The sequence below is a fragment of the Vipera berus genome (assembly GCF_964194415.1).
Source record: "Vipera berus genome assembly, chromosome: 5".
NCBI lineage: Eukaryota > Metazoa > Chordata > Lepidosauria > Squamata > Viperidae > Vipera > Vipera berus.
This window is the reverse complement of record NC_138207.1, coordinates 60,809,117-60,827,881: the sequence shown is the minus strand read 5'-3', so window position 1 is coordinate 60,827,881 and position 18,765 is coordinate 60,809,117. Positions and strand designations below refer to the sequence as shown.

At 36.6% G+C, this 18,765-nt stretch overlaps 1 protein-coding gene across 3 annotated transcripts in view; it reads right to left on the bottom strand.

Moving 5' to 3' along the window:
* TACC2 (transforming acidic coiled-coil containing protein 2) overlaps nucleotides 1–18,765 on the bottom strand; it is a 157,525-nt gene that overhangs the window by 23,290 nt on the left and 115,470 nt on the right. For all 3 annotated transcript variants that reach the window (XM_081329392.1, XM_081329390.1, XM_081329391.1), the window contains 6 exons: nucleotides 10,261–10,321; nucleotides 9,157–9,364; nucleotides 3,206–3,267; nucleotides 2,818–2,930; nucleotides 1,928–2,084; nucleotides 594–734 (listed from right to left, as the gene is read on the bottom strand). In XM_081329392.1, coding sequence (XP_081185518.1) covers nucleotides 594–734; nucleotides 1,928–2,084; nucleotides 2,818–2,930; nucleotides 3,206–3,267; nucleotides 9,157–9,364; nucleotides 10,261–10,321 — 742 coding nt within the window. The remainder of the gene's footprint in view (nucleotides 1–593; nucleotides 735–1,927; nucleotides 2,085–2,817; nucleotides 2,931–3,205; nucleotides 3,268–9,156; nucleotides 9,365–10,260; nucleotides 10,322–18,765) is intronic.

The window sequence follows — 18,765 nt, the reverse complement described above, 5'->3', positions numbered from 1 at the left end:
GATAATTACACATACCTGAGATACATGTAGAAACATGTATAAACTACATGTTGAATGTTTAGTATCTATGAAATGTCACCAAAATGATCTTAAAAAGGGTATTTATAGTTAAGCGGAGCTAAACACTGTAACAGCTATAGCTGGCAAGGGGGGCGGGGGAAGGGGAGAAGGCATGTCAAAATCTGTAAAATGGCAGATTCAGCACCATTATTCAATCTCCATTCTTACATGACCAGAGAGTTGGTAGATGAAGTGTATAATGTAAAGATGTAGACAGACACATCATTCACAGATCGGATTATTATTTGCAAGGAAGATATAAATATGTGAAACTATGTAAAACCAATATATTATAGACCCGCTTTTTCTTTGAACATAAGCAAATTCAATATGTGTGTGTGTGTGTGTGTGTGTGTGTGTGTGTGTGTGAGAGAGAGAGAGAGAGAGAGAGAGAGAGAGAGAGAGAGAGAGAGAGAGAGAGAGAAATGAACAATTTTTAGGTTTTTTTATGGCAGAGTTTTGCTACATTTAGAAACCTTCCCTTATCACACCAGAACATTCATAAGGAGCACAATCAAATCTGCATTACAAACCTGAAGTTTCTGAGCAAATACTGGGGGATTCTTTTCTGCTAAGTCAGGCTCCAGATACTGAAGCTGATCACATACTAAAGGTGGATGAGATATCCTACTAAGGAGAGCATCAGCGGAAACATAGGAATCTTCAGGACTGATCTGAAGAGCAAGAAAGATAAATAAATTGAGAGAACTACTCATGATTAAAACCACTTATTAGTTCCTGTAAATATATGACAAACGCCAACCAACTCTGAATGTGTGTGTGTGTGTGTGTGTGTGTGTAAATTATTCAAATTGCTAATAAAGAATTAGGGAGGCTGATATGGCCATTTCGAACTTATTTTGTTCTCATCAGTCAGTCATACCCTTTATCTGAGATTCGAACCTCAGATAGTTAACAAGCATTTAACACATATCTCCCTTGCTTCTCAGTTAACAAAGTGAGATAGAGCTTGTGGCCTAGAGGTAAAAACAACTGCCTAATGTGCAATCAGCCCAGGTTCGAATCTAAAAAGGGTATGGCTGACTGATGAAAACAAATAAGTTTGAAATGCATATCAGTCTCCCTTTAATTCTTTGTTAGCAATCTAAAAAAAAAATTTACACAAATATGAGCTGTCACTGTTGTGACTACTGCCTGTCGATGGTCTTCGGTTAGGCTGAAACAGGAAATAAAGATTTGTCCCATGTTTGGGGCCTAGCAAGGTAATCTAAATAGTTAACAAGCATTTAACATATACATATACATATACATATACATATACATATACATATACATATACATATACATATACATATACATATACATATACATATACATATACATATACATATACATATACATATATATATATATATATATATATATATATATATATATATATATATATATATATATATATATATATATATATATATATATATATATGAATATTAACTAATTTTGTATTATTTGTTTGTTTGTTAAAGAGATGGGATTTGCACAAGTCTATCAGAGAAGGGAGAATATTTTTATATCTTCCAAGAAATGGCCCAGGGTCATTTCTCCACTCTTGGGGAAATGATACTCTAGAGCAGAGGTTTTTAAATTGGAGCATGTCCTGAGTAAGGGAGCAATTTGTAATTGCTTGTTTATGTGTTGAAGATCCAGTTTGGGACTGCTAAAATGCTCATGCAAAATAACAGAATCTGGGTTTTGTTCTGTGTGTTTTTTGAGGGGAAAATGGCATTATTGAAGAATGGGAAAAGGAGTAATTGGGTCAGTTTCAGACCAACAATCTCCAGCAAGCTTGCTTTACGGTCAAGCTAGATGCCCAATGAAGAGATGTTCCAAACCCTTGATAACTTACTATGTTGTCTGAAGCACTTCCTATGGACACAGATTCCAGTTCTTTTGTTTTATCAGACTGTACTGATGATTCTTGGTTAGCTACTAGGCATCGTGAGGCTGGGTGCTGTAGTTTTATACCACAGGTAAGCTGACTTTCTGTTTCTTCCAGACTTGACCTAAGGGAAAGAGAAAAGTATGTTTTTGAACTGGAGAACTGAAAATATTCATTGATTGTCAAACTACCTACATATTATTTTATTACAAAGCAGGCTAATTCTCAAGGTTATTTTCTGTTTAAAATTAGCATTTGTTTAAAATGATTGGCATGTCATGTGGTCTTATTTTAGACTAGTCCAGGGGTAGGCAACCTTGGCTCTTTTATGATTCGTGGACTTCAACTCCCAGAATTCCTAAGCCAGCCATGCTGGCTCAGGAATTCTCGGAGTTGAAGTCCACAAGTCAAAAGAGCCAAGGTTGCCTACCCCTGGACTAGGCAGACAGCATCTGAATGGCAGACCTATGAGCCAGGTGAACAATATGATTACATTCTATACTAAAACTATGATGCAATATTTTATTTTTTAGTTCATTCTATTGTTAAATCCGTATCTGCCAGCATTACTATTCTAAATGAATACAGCAACTATTAGATATTTAAAGTTGTAGGTAATCAATCTCTTTATGAATTATTTCTAAGTTGCCATTTTCTCCTCTTGGACATTAATGGGGTTGACATATTAAATGTTAACTGATTTTATCCTATGCCATTCCAAAGCTTACCCAATTAAAGGATTTACCACATTATCATGCAGTATGTGGAACAATACAAAAGCTTCAAGAAAAACTATTTCTAGCTCTGATTATTTCATATTTTTTACAACTGTTTTAATAGATAATGCAACAAAGTACCCAGAACAAGGAGTTGTAGAATCTGATAAACGGGCTGGTGGAGACTTGATTGGACTCTCTTGCTGAGCATTGAACATAAGGTACAAAGATTGCTTTGTCTGGCCATCATCATCCTTGAGGTCAAAGAAAATATAAGAGCAATGTTACTATATATCTTTTCCTGGAACAATGTCTCCTAACTACCCTATCATGAAACATAATACAATTCTAAAAGTAATTCCCAAAATTCAGATATATTAAATTAAGTACAGAATACGTTGGCAAAACTTTTTAGCTGTTCTGCATGCAAATGAATAGCTCAATTGGAAGCATTGTGACTTTCCTCTATGTGTACCATAGAGAAATACTGTAAGAGAAAACAACAAGAATTCCACAAGTAGAAACTTACGGCTATGGAAGAACCTATTTTTTCCATGTATTCTATTTCATATGTGCTGCCATATTCCAGTTCTGAAATACAAAGCAAAATGTCTTTAGTAAGGAAAAGAAAATGTTTTCTTATGCACAGCATACATTCTCTAGACATTAAAAGCAGGGTAATAAATTATAACCCAGAATGTGCTGAATAAAGATTTTTGGCCAAGTCAAAGGTCAAAAGCATAAACTAGGACTAAATTTTGTTTATTCCAATTATAACGTAGGCCCTTATATTAAATATGTGTTCTTCATTTCTTCTTCATTCATTTTTGTCAAATTAACTCAAGGGTGATGTTGATGATTTCTTTTTTAAAAAAAAACCACCATAAATATCCAATTCAAATTTTAAACTATTAATATATAGCTAAGTTAATATTTAAGCGCTATAGCTCAAATGGAGAATCATATTTATATGCTGAATTATCAAACAATACTACTTAACATGATAATGCAACTTTTATGTATGAATGGGGTTTATATTTATTATTGTTTGCTCTGGAATGTTAGAGATGATAGGTGTATATTTATATGGAGAGAAAAAAACTACATCCTTTGATTGTTACATGAGATGTAGGAAAATACTACAGGTCCAAAAAATATTTTTAATAAGTCTAATAAATCAAAGCTAGGGTACCTGCATGGTTATCTGTAAGGGGAAAAGTGTTGATGTCTTTTCCAGCGTTCTTTCTTTCTTTCTAAAACGGATCTTCTCACATTATTTAAACAATCTCTTTCCTTGCTTAAAAGAAAGTAGCACACCATCTGGAATTGCCAGACTGTATGCCTAATTTGTACTCCTGCTTCTGTTTCCAGAAACAGCCATGAGAACATTCAGAAGCATTCAATTAAACACAAGATAGCCCTCTCTCAGCGGGAGAAGAATGCTGCCATCCTGAGCATTTGCTTAGAAAACTGATATTCAGCAGCAAGAGTCAGATCAGTGGTTTATGGTAGGAGAAATCAAGGAAGCTTCAGCTGCTACTGAACATTTGAACAGGAAATGAGCCTGGAGAGGACTCATAGAGCAAAAGGAGATGATGCTCAAAGGTTACCCCACTCTCGCTTTCTTTCTATGATTGTTACACCCAACTGCTTTTTCCCATACAAAATTGTCTAAATGCTTGCTGCCCTGCTAAATAACAAACAGATATCCTCCCCCACCCCCACCTGGCCAGGAGGACACTGTACACTGGTTATGTGTCTGTTTTTTGCTGGAAATTATACTCCCATCTTTATGCCTTGAATTGTCATGACCTGGCCTGTGTTCTGTCTGTACTTCCTACCCTGATCTTGTTTAAACTTTCTTGCTTAAAATAAGTAACTGCAGCTTAAAATAAAAGGAATCAACATTTATAATATGGAAGAAGAGCTCATAAACTCCTGTGAGGCAGAAGTCCATGTACATGGATTCAACTGTTTTAAATCGTTGTTCGGAAATATATTTAGCTGAAAACATATGCCCTCTATATTTAAAACGCAAAGTGTCATGGAGGTAAGAAATATCTTCATTTTTTAAAAAAGGTATGTCATGAAAAGAACAAATTGAGATCATTACTATGTTTGTATTATGTAATGCTTATGAGCAGTATTTTAAAAATCCAGAATAAATTTAATCTTACTGCTTATATTCAATCATTAGTGGCACAAATCTGTTATAGAAATATGCCTGGGACTGCAATTTAATACGTTCCTTTTACAAGTATCATGAATTCCTCATTGTCTTTTGTTGAGGGTGAATATTCTACAAAGAAGAGGGGGTCAACCTATTTTCCAAAGCAGCAAAAGGCAAGACAAGAAACAATGGATGGAAACTAATCAAGAAGAGAAGCAACCTATAACTTAAGACGAAATTTCCTCACAGTGAGAACAATTAACCAGTAGAACGGCTTGCCTTCAGAAGTTGTAAGTGGTCAATCACTGGAGGCTTTTAAGAAGAGACTGGACAGCCACTTACCTGGAATGGTATAGGGCAGACATGTCAAACACAAGGCCCAGGGGCCAGATCCGGCCCGCAAAGTGGTTTCATGCGGCCCACGAAGCCATCCTGGGAAAAGTGAGGGAACGGCCCCCACTGCCTTGGCCCTGGCCCAGAGACCCTCCTTCTGCCAGAGACCCTCAGATCTGTCCCCACTCCTGCCCAGGCCCCCATAGGCACCCTTGATGCGAATGATGTAGAGCTGGCCACCCCCACCCAGTAGGCCACGCCCACCCAGGCCACACCCACCCGGCCCCCTGAGGGCAACCGCCATGCTGATGCGGCCCTCAATGAAATTGAGTTTGACACCCCTGGTATAGGGTCTCATGCTTGGGTAGGGGGTTGGACTAGAAGACCTCCAAGGTCCCCTCCAACTCAGTTATTCTGTTATTATTCTAAATTCTTCTATGTGTGATTTATATGTAGAAAGGAATGAAATACTATATGTCAATCTATTGAGGCCTGGATTATTCTCTTTGTAACACTTTTGCACACTCTGTCATAAAAATATATTGGATAATTAAATGAATGCTATAAGCAAATCCTGCCATAATCACAGAAAAATGTGTTAATTATGGCATTTGTTAGATGAAATATTTCTGGAACTTTTAAATGCAAACTTGATATCATTTAAAAATCTTACATCAATTGTTGCTAGTTAAATCCTAACTAATTTAATAATAACATAAAATAGCTGTTTTCTATTATTTAGATCAACTTGAAACAAAAACAAAATCTGCTATTCCAAAGACATGGACGTGTTTCTAATAGTAATGTAATAATAAAGTTAACATTAAAAATGAACTTCACATGAAAAATAATTAAAAACAAGCAAACTCTTGAATAAATTGCCCACACACAATTTTTATAAACTGGCAATGTTTAATGGAAAAGACTAGTTTTTCCAGCCTAGGGAATTGAGGGTGGGGCTCCAAATAGGTTTCATTCTAACCTACATATCTACTGTGTAGGAGAAGAAATGGCAGAAGCTGCGGGCGGAGTTAAAAGAGCGATGAGTTCAGAATCCCTATATAGCCCCAATCATACTAATAACCCCCTTTGAATTCTGTGTACCCTAATCTAACTCCAAGCAGGTGCTAACCATTGTTTGAGATGATTTCTATACAGCAATAATTCAGTTTAATCGAACTTTTATGTGTGGACCTGGTCTTTCCCACCTGACAACTGAGAGCAACTATTGAGGATCATGGGAACTGATATCCAGAATACCTGCATAGCTTCAAGGTGGGAAAAGTTGACCAAAGGCACATGAAGCTTATATTACTTGGTATTCTTTAAATATATTCCGAAATTTTTACCCTCAATACAGTTGAGTTTTAGAAACTAGGGCTGATAAGTGTTTAACCCTTGATATTCCAAAATATTAGGCAAACTAGCAATTCAGAACAAAATTATATATATTTTTCATAACTGAGATGCTTGATTATATTAAGGAGCAAGGCAAGAAAGAATTCTAATGAATTAACAAAATATAAACACAACAGGACTAGTGAGGTATTTGGGTGTTAGTTTCACTATTTAATTACAACACAGCCACCTTGAGCTTCTTCCTTTGTTAATTGGCATTCTTATCTCAGTATTCAGCTAACAGGAAAAAGTAGTGCAAATTCTCAGATCCCTTTAATTACTTTGAAGTCTCCAAATGAAGCCCATAGGAGATTCCAGGGGGAAGTATGATTATGTTTAAAAAATCTCCACAGAGGAAACACTACCATAATTAATAGGCAATCTGAGCCACACATAATCCAGTAGACAAATCAGTATTTATACTGAGGTTAAATGGCAGCCTGCATTGACCTTAAATCCTATGTTACCAATATAATAATGTACCTTAGACTGAAAATCTTGCTTAAAAATTGCAATCTTTACTTATGTTCCATAACTACCACACTCTTATTTTATTTTTATTCCAGCCTGTTTTTAGGAAGTTCAAGATAGAATGCATATTCTTTTTTTCTTATTGCAATGTTATTCTTACATAACTACAACACTCTTATTTTATTTTTATTCCAGCCTGTTTTCAGGAAGTTCAAGATAGAATGCATATTTTTTTTCTTATTGCAATGTTATTCTTACAATAAGCTGCTATGGCAGGTATATCTATATGAAGGTGATTGGATTAAGGTCACTCTGTGACTCAGAGAGGAGTAGGTATTGAACCATAATGTGCTAGCCCCAGATAGAAATTACAACAATTCTAACAGGACGGTTCCTTCAAGAAAGGATACCAATTCCTTTAAATATTAGGTGACTATTCTTTAACTAGTGCCTTCACAAATATCCAATCTAAAATCAGTCACTATATTTAATCCTCAACATCTTATTATGATATTAGTCAAAAATGATCTTTTTTCTCAAGATAGTTGGTTCTTGTAGGTTAAGTCATTGTTAAAATTAATGTTCTATTAGGAAGTTCAATGCTGTTTCACATGATTATTTTAAATTGTTTTTTACTACTACCTGGCACTTCTTCTCCTAGATGTACCCTAAAGCCAATGAGTTCTTGCTGGGACTGCATGAAGTAAGAGCAAAACAGAGTCATTAGACTTAAGGAAACATTTTAAGCTACATAAAATATCAAAACTGGCAGAAATGTTGATCTCAAAAGAAAATGCAAATATATGCCCAGGTTCGGTCACAAAATGCTTACTGTCTATACAGTATTATATCAATTTTTATATTTACGGTCCTGCCTTATCTGAGAGAACGTGTGCCTTCTTAGTAGTGACCATCACATTATGGAATAGACTGAGTCTGCCTAAAACCTTGCTTTTGGCATTCCTAAAAAAATATTGAAGATACTTCTTTTCTACCAGGGACTGAATTATTAGTATGAATTATTTCAATGTTCTTTTAATGGTGGGAAGGAGAGTTATGATTTCAAATTGCTTTGATTTCTTTTTTACCTATACCAGCTTCTATAGCCTGCTTAACTCAAAATACTCTTGGTTGATAAATTAAAATTATCAATGGAACAATATATTCAAACTGAAAAACAATACTAGAAATACATCAATAATAATAAATAATCTAAAATGGATACTAGTAAAACAAAGCTAGTGTGAGGGCTTGGTGAAATAAAATTAAACATACTTTAAAAACCATAAAGAAGGAAACTCTATAGATCTCTGAAGGTGAGGAGTTCAAAAGTATTATTTATTATAATAATTCTTTTTCTTTTTAACAGTTCTTTAACTGTTTCTGACAAATGGCACTTACTAGGGTTTTATCAACAGCAGGGCCATTTAATGTAGCAATAAGGTCAAAAGTAGAATTTAAATGTGGGCACTCCACAAGGATGCAATAGTGTATAGCAGGGGTGTCAAACTCAATTTCATTGAGGGCCGCATCAGCATTGCGGTTGCCCTCAGGGGGCCGGGTGGGTATGGCCAGGGTGGGCATGGCCTACTGGGTGGGTGTGGCTAGAGTGCGTATGGCCTACTGGATGGGCATGGCCAGCTCTACATCGGTCGCATCAAAGGTGCCTATGGGGGCCTGGGCAGGAGTGGGACAGATCTGAGGGTCTCTGGCAGGAGGAGGGTCTCTGGGCCAGGGCCAAGGCAGTGGGGGCCGTTCCCTCACTGTTTCCAGGATGGCTTTGCGGGCCGCATGAAACCACTTCGCGGGCCGCATCCGGCCCCCGGGCCTTGTGTTTGACATGTCTGGTGTATAGAAATGTAATATGTAGTACTGTCTCCACTTATGGCAATCAGAATTAACTACTGATTTCACAAAAATTTTGGACCATTTTTAAGGAATCTTGGCACAAAACAATGTTTTTAATATAATCAAGATAAAAGCTAAATATATTAGAATGTCTAAATGGACTAGTAAGTATACTACTGATCCTTTGTTTCTCATTATTCTGGGCCATTTCCTTCCTCAAATAAATAAAGCAATATTTCTATCTTCTTTTCCCAGTTTACCTTCTGTAGGAGAGCTGAACTTCGTTTCATTTACAAATGTTGACAGATCTGATGGCTGAGGATAATCCTGCTTATCAGAATCAAGATCCACTGTCATACAAGTCCATTTCTGATTACCCACAGATGATGCCAGTTTTTCTTCATCTGTTGCATGAACGACAGTGGATACAACAGAGGGCGTTTCAGTAGAAGGCAGTACCATAGATTCCTAAGAAGAAAATAAAGGTTAAAAAATATTATGCTACAAAAAAAGAAGCAATAGTCTTCATTCACGGATCCAGCTCTCTTTTGCTTTCTTCTTAATAGTTCGACTAAATGTAAATGGTTGTAGTTGCAGGAGAAAGAACCACTTTATTCCTCCGTTTGGGTTTTGGAATTCTTTTTCATGCTATGCAAGTTATTCTAATTCAAAATATAATATCTTGAGATCTTCATTTTAAAGTTGTAGAAGCATGACATTTGATCTGTTTCAGAGATCTGAAAATTACTGGCATAATTAGTATAGATCTAATGACTGATTATAAGTTCTTGTACACTAATGATTAGTTTATTTGCACACAGATTTTATTGCAAAATTTTAAGAAATACATATTGGATTATAAGAACCCCAGAATGAGACTGAGCCTCGGAATTCACCCATAATTCTAGATAAATATTACTATAGCACCGAAATTTATCACCTCTCATGGATTGCATCACATAGATTCCATCACATGCAGCCACAATTAATTGTGTGGTCAACAAAAAAAGAAATAAGATCAGTTTCAAATTTCAATGAAGGCTTGAACAATTTCAACATTTCTCAAAAAAGGGCTAATTTTCAATTCCTCCTAAACATCAATTGAATGTCATCTAACATTTACTTGATACTTGCCCATTTGATACTTCCTTTTCTGTCATGATTAATTATTTTCTCCTTAGTGTGCTGGCTCTATAATATTAACTGTGGGAAGATAATTTCCATTCTAGTCATCTGAGCTGCCTCCTTTTTCTTTTGCAAGATTTGAGAAAGTATATAATTAATTAAGGTAGAATTAATTAAGGTACCATTGAATGTACCTTAAAAAAAGAAGTACTAAAAAAAAGCTTCTTAAAGCCTCTTACCTGTGGAGGTGCATCAGACAGTGGAGATCTTTTGGGTGACTTTTTCACTCTAAAAGTGTCACTGGAAAGAAAATGGAAACTCTTGAGTATGGCGAGGGCAAGAAAAATGACATAACAAGAAACAGCTAATGAATATATTATGATGAAGACTGCCTGTTTCAAAAACTTAGACTATAAAAACCAAAGAAGAGCATGCTATGCCCTTTGCTCATCATGCACTCTTAGACTCACTTTCTGCCAAATTAAAAAAAAATCAAACATAAGTTACAAGAATTACAAGAATTAAATTAATCTGAGTTTTGTACTAAGGTATGAAAATGAAATATTTTACCATTGAAAACAACAAAATGGTTATAGTGCTTCTGGAGAATGGCCAACATAACATAATTCAGTAAATAGGAATCTTGATCAGGATACGTTCTTGCCCTGAGAGTTACCAGGATATCACTGCTCATTAAGTACAACACCAACACAGCTACTGCTATGTAAGTGTTCTGAAAATGTCTTCAGTTTTATCTATCAAACTATCATCTCAGGTATCCTACTTCAATTGCCAAACAAATGACAAATGAACAAAATGCATGCAAAATATCGGTGAACAAGACCACATAATTTGAGCAAGCCAGATATGGGACAAGGATTCATGTCTTGATCTTATCTTCTAACTATTGCAACCTGCAGGAGTGGAATTTACAGCTAGTAATATTGCCTGAGCATTTATTGAATCTTTTACAGTAAGCATGTATGATTTGCTGGTATGTTGTTGTTGTTAGCTGCGAAGTCGTGTCCGACCCATCGCGACCCTATGGACAACGTTCCTCCAGGCCTTCCTATCCTCTACCATCTTCTGGAGTCCATTTAAGCTCACGCCTACTGCTTCAGTGACTCCATCCCACCACCTCATTCTCTGTTGTCCCCTTCTTTTATTGCCCTCCATCTTTCCCAGCATTAGGCTCTTCTCCAGTGAGTCCTTTGCTGGTATACATATCCTTTTTGTTTTCTACAGGTTATACTATAAATATTTATATTCCAAAAGCATTAAAATATTTGAATAAGATATAACAAATAAAGTTTGATACTATAGGCACTAATGTGCCAATAGGTAATTAATTGATTTCTTGCTGATCTCATTTCCCTAACTTAACTTTTTGAAAAAATTATGATGGCATTGATGATAGCAATGATCATAATTTTAAAAATTACAGAGGAAACTGGCATGTTGAAAAAATACCCAGGCCTTTAAAACTGTATTTCCAAGTATGACTCCAGATTAGATTGTTTTAGAAAATAAAAATGATAGATTGTCATAATGTGTTGTTTGCTTGGAAAATAAGCTCAAATGTTCAAAGAAAGAACAAAATTCAATGACGAGGTAGTAAGAAATGTCCTGAGCATCTTCAGCAATGTTCATTTTGGAAATTGTGAATAGACAACTTTCCCATGGTGGCCATTATGTGACTGTGCCATCATATGCCCTCCATATTTCCAAAATAACTATCATTCCACACTGCTTGGGAAGTTCTTTAGACAGATTCAAACTGCAGGTATAAAAAGAACTATATATTGTGGAGAGATCTTAAAGAAAAAAATTGTATCAGAAACAAAGAGAGTGAAATAAACTTAACTAAAGGTTATGGTATATTATATGTTGGTGGGAAGCAATTGCCTAAGAGTAAGGTTGTCAAATATAATAGCTATGTCTCAATTAATTTCTGAAATGGCAAAAAAACAAAAGCAAAAATGAGTTGACTTATATAAATTATATCAATACAGGTAATCCTTGAGTTACAACCAAAATGGAGCCCATCTATCATGGTCATAACTCATGATAGTCATAAAACAAATCAGTCACATGCTCAATCCAATTCTACAACCATTTTTTGTAATGGTCGTTAAGAAAATCACCATGGTTGTTGAATGAATCCACAGTGGTTAAGCAAAACCTTGGTCGTTAAGTGAACCATTAGTTCACAAAGGGCACAGTATTGCTGAAAACTGCAAGTAAATGCCAGTTTTCAGCCAAATCATTGTAAAATGTGGTCACGTGACCAAGGGATGTTGCTAATGGCCGTAAGTGTGGCCCAGCTACTGAGAATGTAGTGCAGTCACAAAGCTGCAGGGGAGCCTGACCATAGAACTTCAGGTCATAAGTACCCCACAGATAGATGTTGTCAGAAATTTGATTGCTCACTAAGCAAACATTTGTAAGCCAAAGACTACCTGCATCTTGACCAATTGTTGAAACACACTGAGAAACCTGATGGCTAGCCATATCTTGTTTAGAAAATAAATTACATGGCTACATTGCATTAATAAGTGTATATCGAAGGGAAATAGTCATTTTCATCTACGATACTGTGAAAAGTTCCCAAACCCGTGCTAAATTGTATAACCAGAAGAGAAATGGGCTGTTATGGCTTCATGCTTCATCTCCTGGGAACCAGACTGCAGGATGCATGCATGCCACTCAAGCAGGCATGGAGAACAATATGGAAAGTGAGAGTGGAAAGTACCACCTGAAGGTTTAATTGCAAAGGTATAATCTGCCAAGCACATTGGCATTCCAAACAACATAGACTTCAGCTGGAGAACATTAGACAGACAGACAGATGGACGGACGGATGATAGATTGATCAAGAAATAGTTTTGGTCAACTTTATGTACTGATCAGCCTTTTCCCCCCACTCAAAATAATGTTGATACAAGTCCAAATAATCTTACTGAATAAGGGCATCATGACCAGCATTGCTGGATATCACCGAAACAACCTTGTAAAAATAATCAACTAAACAAACTGAAACAAGACAAAACAATACATAAACCATGTAGACAGAAAAAAAACCAAGAGGCATTTCTGCATATAACAGGTATGCTTAGGGTTAAAAGTTACTTACAACAAAGAACAAACAGACATCACATCTTCAACCATCCTAAGACAAGTAAGACAAAAGAGAGAGAGAGACAAGACAGAAGGAACTCACTGACACAAAAGAGAAATTCCATTTATTACGTTGCAGGGGGGGGGGAAATAAAAAAAAACCCCATGTTTTTGTTGTTTTTAAAAAACAAACATGTCTCTAAATATTGGACAGAAAGTTTATTATAATGGTTTATATAGCCCCCATCTCACAATTATGAGTGGCAAAAATAGGATTAAAAGGCCGACACACAAAAATGTAAGATGCTTAAAAATAATAACGTAATGGTGCCAAAAATAATTTACCTCAGACCACATAAAACACAAAATCACATTGATAGGCAACCGAACCACCCAGTCCCTTTAACAAAATTCTACTAGGCTCTGGGCAAAACAAATCTCAGGAAGGAGAGCGTTCATGAGTCAAGAGCAACATGTGGAGTTACGTCTGAGAACAGATAGTCCTCAACTTAAAAGAGTTTGTTTAGTGACCATTCAAAATGAGTTATGATTGTTTTTCACACTTACAACTATTGCAGCATCCCCATGGTCACGTGATCTAAATTCAGACAGTTATGAACTGAGTCATATTTATGACGATTGCAGTGTCCCGGGGTCATGGGATCACCTTTTGTGAGCTTCTGACAAGCAAAGTCAATGGAGAAGCCACTTAACAACCGTGTACTGATTTAATTCTCTGAAGAAATGTGGCAGGAAAGATCGTAAAATGGGGCAAAATTCACTTTACAAATGTATCGCCCAGCAACAAAAATTGGGAGGGCTCTATTGTGGTCGAGGACTATCTGTAGTTTCTTTACTGCATTTGCCTATAGGCAAAAATCTTGACCGACTAAAGAAACTGCCAGCATAACTATTAGATAAAAGGTAAAGGTAAAGGTTCCCCCGCACATGCGTGCTAGTCATTTCCAACTCTAGGGGCCAGTGCTCATCTCAGTTTCAAAGCCGAAGAGCCAGCGCTTGTCCAAGGACGTCTCCGTGGTCATGTGGCCGGCATGACTAGACGCCAAAGGCGCACGGAGCGCTGATACCTTCCCACATGTAGTGGTCCCTATTTTTCTACTTGCATTTTTATGTGCTTTCGAACTGCTAGGTTGGCAGAAGCTGGGACGAGTAACAGGCGCTCACTCTGTTACGCGGCACTCGGGATTTGACCCGCCAAACTGCCAACCTTCTGATCGACAAGCTCAGCGTCCTAATCCACTGAGCCACCGCGTCCCTTTTTTAACTATTAGATATACCCTGTGAATTGCTGGGGGGGTGGGTGGGTGGCTGGACAGGAGTCTTCCTTCCATTTCTTCCTGCATATTAAAGATTCCAAGCTCCACAGTCTCTTTGCTTTCAGGAATTCTGGACTACAAGAAAATATAGGAAAGAGTACAATAGGGACATACAGTGGAATTATGCATAGGTTCTTCTAGTCGCAGCAACCACCTACTGTTTGAAGAGAAGTCATCAGTCCAGAAGGAGCCACAAACCCCAGGGGAGGGATCTTCAACCTAAAACCACTCAAGCCTTACTAAGACTGAGTTCAAGCCTGTTCTTTTCCCATAGTCTAATATATATAATCTTACCTAAAAGTTTATATATAAGTTAAACAGGACTGGAGGAGAGGATTGAGACAATTCTTTGGCAGGGATATTGGGGCTTTGCTTGTTTGTGTGGACCGGTTGCTGCCATGCCGTGGTCCGGTACTGGTCCACAGAGTGGGGGTTGGGGATCCCTGCACTATAGCATCATATCCTCCTTCCCCAACCCGTAAACTGGTCCAGAAGAATACTACAATCAATGGAACTGAAAAGATACTGAGAGGCCAAGGAAGCCAAGATGGATATTCCCGATTTTACTCCTGCCAGAGAGATCATGTTGCTTGGGGAATTCTGGAAGACAAAGTCTATGCATCTTAAAGTTCCTCAGTTTGAAAATACTGAACTAAGGTACTGTATATGAGGTCACATCCTTGATGTAACTAAACAGGAATCCGTCTTCATTGTCTTGGAGTGGTGATGGAAAATGGGGAAATATATATTAATGAAATACATAAACTAGAGAAGGAGAACCTTCCCCTGCCTTAGGAAGCATGCCTCATATTTTTAAAAACTTACAGCGAATTTTTACATTCTTCATTTCAACAAGATAAATTTTATATACCCCCCCCCCAAATAAATGGAGTCCTAATACCAACAACTAAATCATTTTTTTCTGCTCAAGTAAATTCTGGGTTAGTTCTATATGGGATTTAAATTATTTTAAATGTTATTTCATATTTATAAATGTTAAATATTTCAGACAGCAAGTTTTTCTTGAGGAATCTAGTGACAAGTCCAGCATATTTCCTTCCAAAGGATTAAACTGGATATTCAAAAAGAAGTTTTGCTTCCTGTTTATGAGTCTCTCCAAGTAAAACAAAAGTTGATTGTTTTGATTTTATATTTTCATTTTTTAACAACATAAAATGTTTTTAAATGCTTCAGTGCTGAATCCTATTTGAGGCCTCACTGATGTTATTCAGGGATTTATAATCACATTTCATTCTACAGTATAAAAATTAATTTCTTATTATTTCATGGCTAATTTGTTTCATGAATTTAAGTACATTCATCTGCAGCTAACTGTAAACAGAATACTACAAAATCATTTCAAAACACCACTATAATCAGAAATGAATAAGGAAATAAAAATAACACTAGGTATGCCCAGTTTGATAATCCTGTTTTATTGTTCCACTGTTAACCCATAATTTGAAAGTTGGCTTTATATTTATTTCCAGATATCTCATTTATTTTTAGCTGGAAGTAGAGCTAATATTTTTTTATTAAGTATAGCAATAGAAGTAGCACTTAAGATTTATATACTGCTTCATAGTGCTTTACAGCACTAAGTGGTTTACAAGAGTCAGCATATTGTCCCCCGAAAATCTGGGTCCTCATTTTACTGAGCTCTGAATCAACCTTGAGCCGGTCAGGATCGAACCCCCAGCTACTACGCCATTATACTGTTGAATCTTGGTGACATGAGTATATCATAGTATGTTTTATTTACTTCAGAGTTTATGTTTCAGGTGTGAATGTGTGCTAAGTTACAACCAACCTACTGCTGATGGTTAGTATCTACTAATGCTACTTTACATTAATCAGAATCAGTCCAAGTAAACATTTACACTGTATATTTTTTAGAAACAATCTAAAGCTCTACACAGTAACAATATTTTCAAGTAAAAACTGTACGCATTCATGTTTTGGAAAGTCATGCTTAAGGAAATCAGTATGGCATTTTATTTATTTATTTATTATTTATTTATTATCGGGACTTATATGCCGCCCTATCTCCCGAAGGACTCAGGGTGGCTAACAACAATAAAATACAACAATACAAAAGTTAAAAAGAATTAAATTAACAGCCCCAATAGAATAAATTAAAATTGGAGTTAAAAATTAAAAAACATTTAAAAATCCCTGTGGTCAGTCCAGGTCAGCCTGATGGAAAAGAAGTGTTTTAAGGCCGCGGCGAAAAGACTGGAGATCCGGGGGCATCCGGAGCTCAAGGGGAAGTTGGTTCCACAGGGCTGGCGCTCCCACAGAGAAGGCCCTCCTCCTGGGGGTCACCAGCCGACATTGTCTAGCCGACGGTACCCTGAGGAGGCCCTCTCTGTGTGAGCGTACTGGGCGATGGGAGATCGTTCCCGGCAGCAGACGGTCCTGCAAATATCCCGGGCCTAAGCCATGTAGGGCTTTAAAGGTAAGTACCAGCACCTTAAATCTCTTTTGAAAACGTCACAGAATACACAGAGGTGTGTACATTCACAACTTCAAATCTGTGTTGACTCAATTGCCTGAACGATTCCCTTCCATTTTTTGGGCAAGATTTTAGAACAGGTTTGCCATTGCCAGCTTCCTAGACCTGAGAGTAACTGGCCCAGGGTCACCCAGCTGGCTTTGTACCTAATGCAGGACTAGAACTCAAATGGCTTCCCGGTTTCTAGCCTGGTTCCTTAAACACTACACCAAACTGGCTCTCTATCAGAGGTGACTCACACCTTATTAGACTAATTAACAACAAATAAAGTATCACCCCCATGTTACCCCAAACTATGGGCATAAATATCTAGTTCAATAACGGTAGTCCTCAACTTACAACAGTTCGTTTAGTGACTGTTTGAAGTTACAGTGGCACTGAAAAAGTGGCATGACCAATTTTCACTTACAACTGTTGCAGTATTCCCAAGGTAATGTGATCAAAATTCAGATGCTTGGCAACTGATTCATATTTATGATGACTGCAGTGTCCCAGGGTCAAGTGATCACCTCTTGTGACCTTCTAACAAGCAAAGTCAATGGGGAGCCAAATTCACTTAACAACCGTGTTACTAACTTAACAACTGCAGCGATTCACTTAACAACTGTGGCAAGAAAGGTCTTAAAATGGGACAAAACTCACTTAACCACTCTCTCATTTAGCAACACAAATTTTGGGCTCAATTGTGATCACACACCAAAGACTATCTGTATAGATTAGCCTTTAAAGAAAAAAGAAAAATGAACTGATCTTTTATGGAAAAGTTAAGCAATATAGTTTTCAAGAATATGCAGCAATTGGAAACTATTAATGTTATCTACTGGAAGTATTTGCTTATTGGTGAATTACCACATACAAGAAATGCCGGGTTAACTTTGGCTGAAATTCATAGCAAGCAGTACAATTTGTAAGGTATATGCTCTCTAACTCCCCATTCTCACAACCAATTTTAATCGTAATAAGACAAAATATGGCTTTACAGCTCATTAATAAATCAACAAAGCTATACAGCTGAAAGAAAACCTATTGGCCGCTATGCTTTAAGCCCTTTCCCAGATCCAGTCCCTATTTTAAGAAAATAAAAATATTTATTTTACATTTATTTATTAAACAGATTTATTTAGTTGCCCAACTCTTTCCGTCACACACACACAAAGAAACGAAACTCACTTCAGTAGCATTTGTGGCTTGTTGGTAAACTAGCCACTATAAAATACTCTAAAGACTATCTTTCAAGCATGTGAATAGCTTCTGTCATTTTGAACTCTGTACAAACTTTAACCTTATAATAAACATTTTGAAGAGTAGCCTCTTAATCCCAACCAGAGTTTGTTATTATTTGGCTGAATTAAACTAATCAGTTGTACTATAGAGTATATTTACATTTTATGTTAAAAAAACAACCCTGAAGACTTTTTCATGTCATAATGGAATGCCGCAAGAAACCCTACATTTTCCAAAATACATTCTGTTTAAAATGAGGGTCAGATTGCTCCTCAAGTCTTTTAACAGAAAAAAAAAACTTTTGCCAAATGTTTTAAATGTCTCATCCTAGGGATCAGAAAGATTCTTAAACTCTGAAGCAAAAGACACATCATACATTCAGCAAAATTAAAGCTTATTTTCCAAATGTTGAGAATTAAAAAAGGTTTGAGCTCCTAGTGCACCTCAGAGCCAAAAAGGAAAATACTTTAATTCCAGCTGCAGTAATATGATTATTCTGCCATTAAAATTCAGTTGGGTAGGATGCACTACAGCAAACGTATACAACAAAT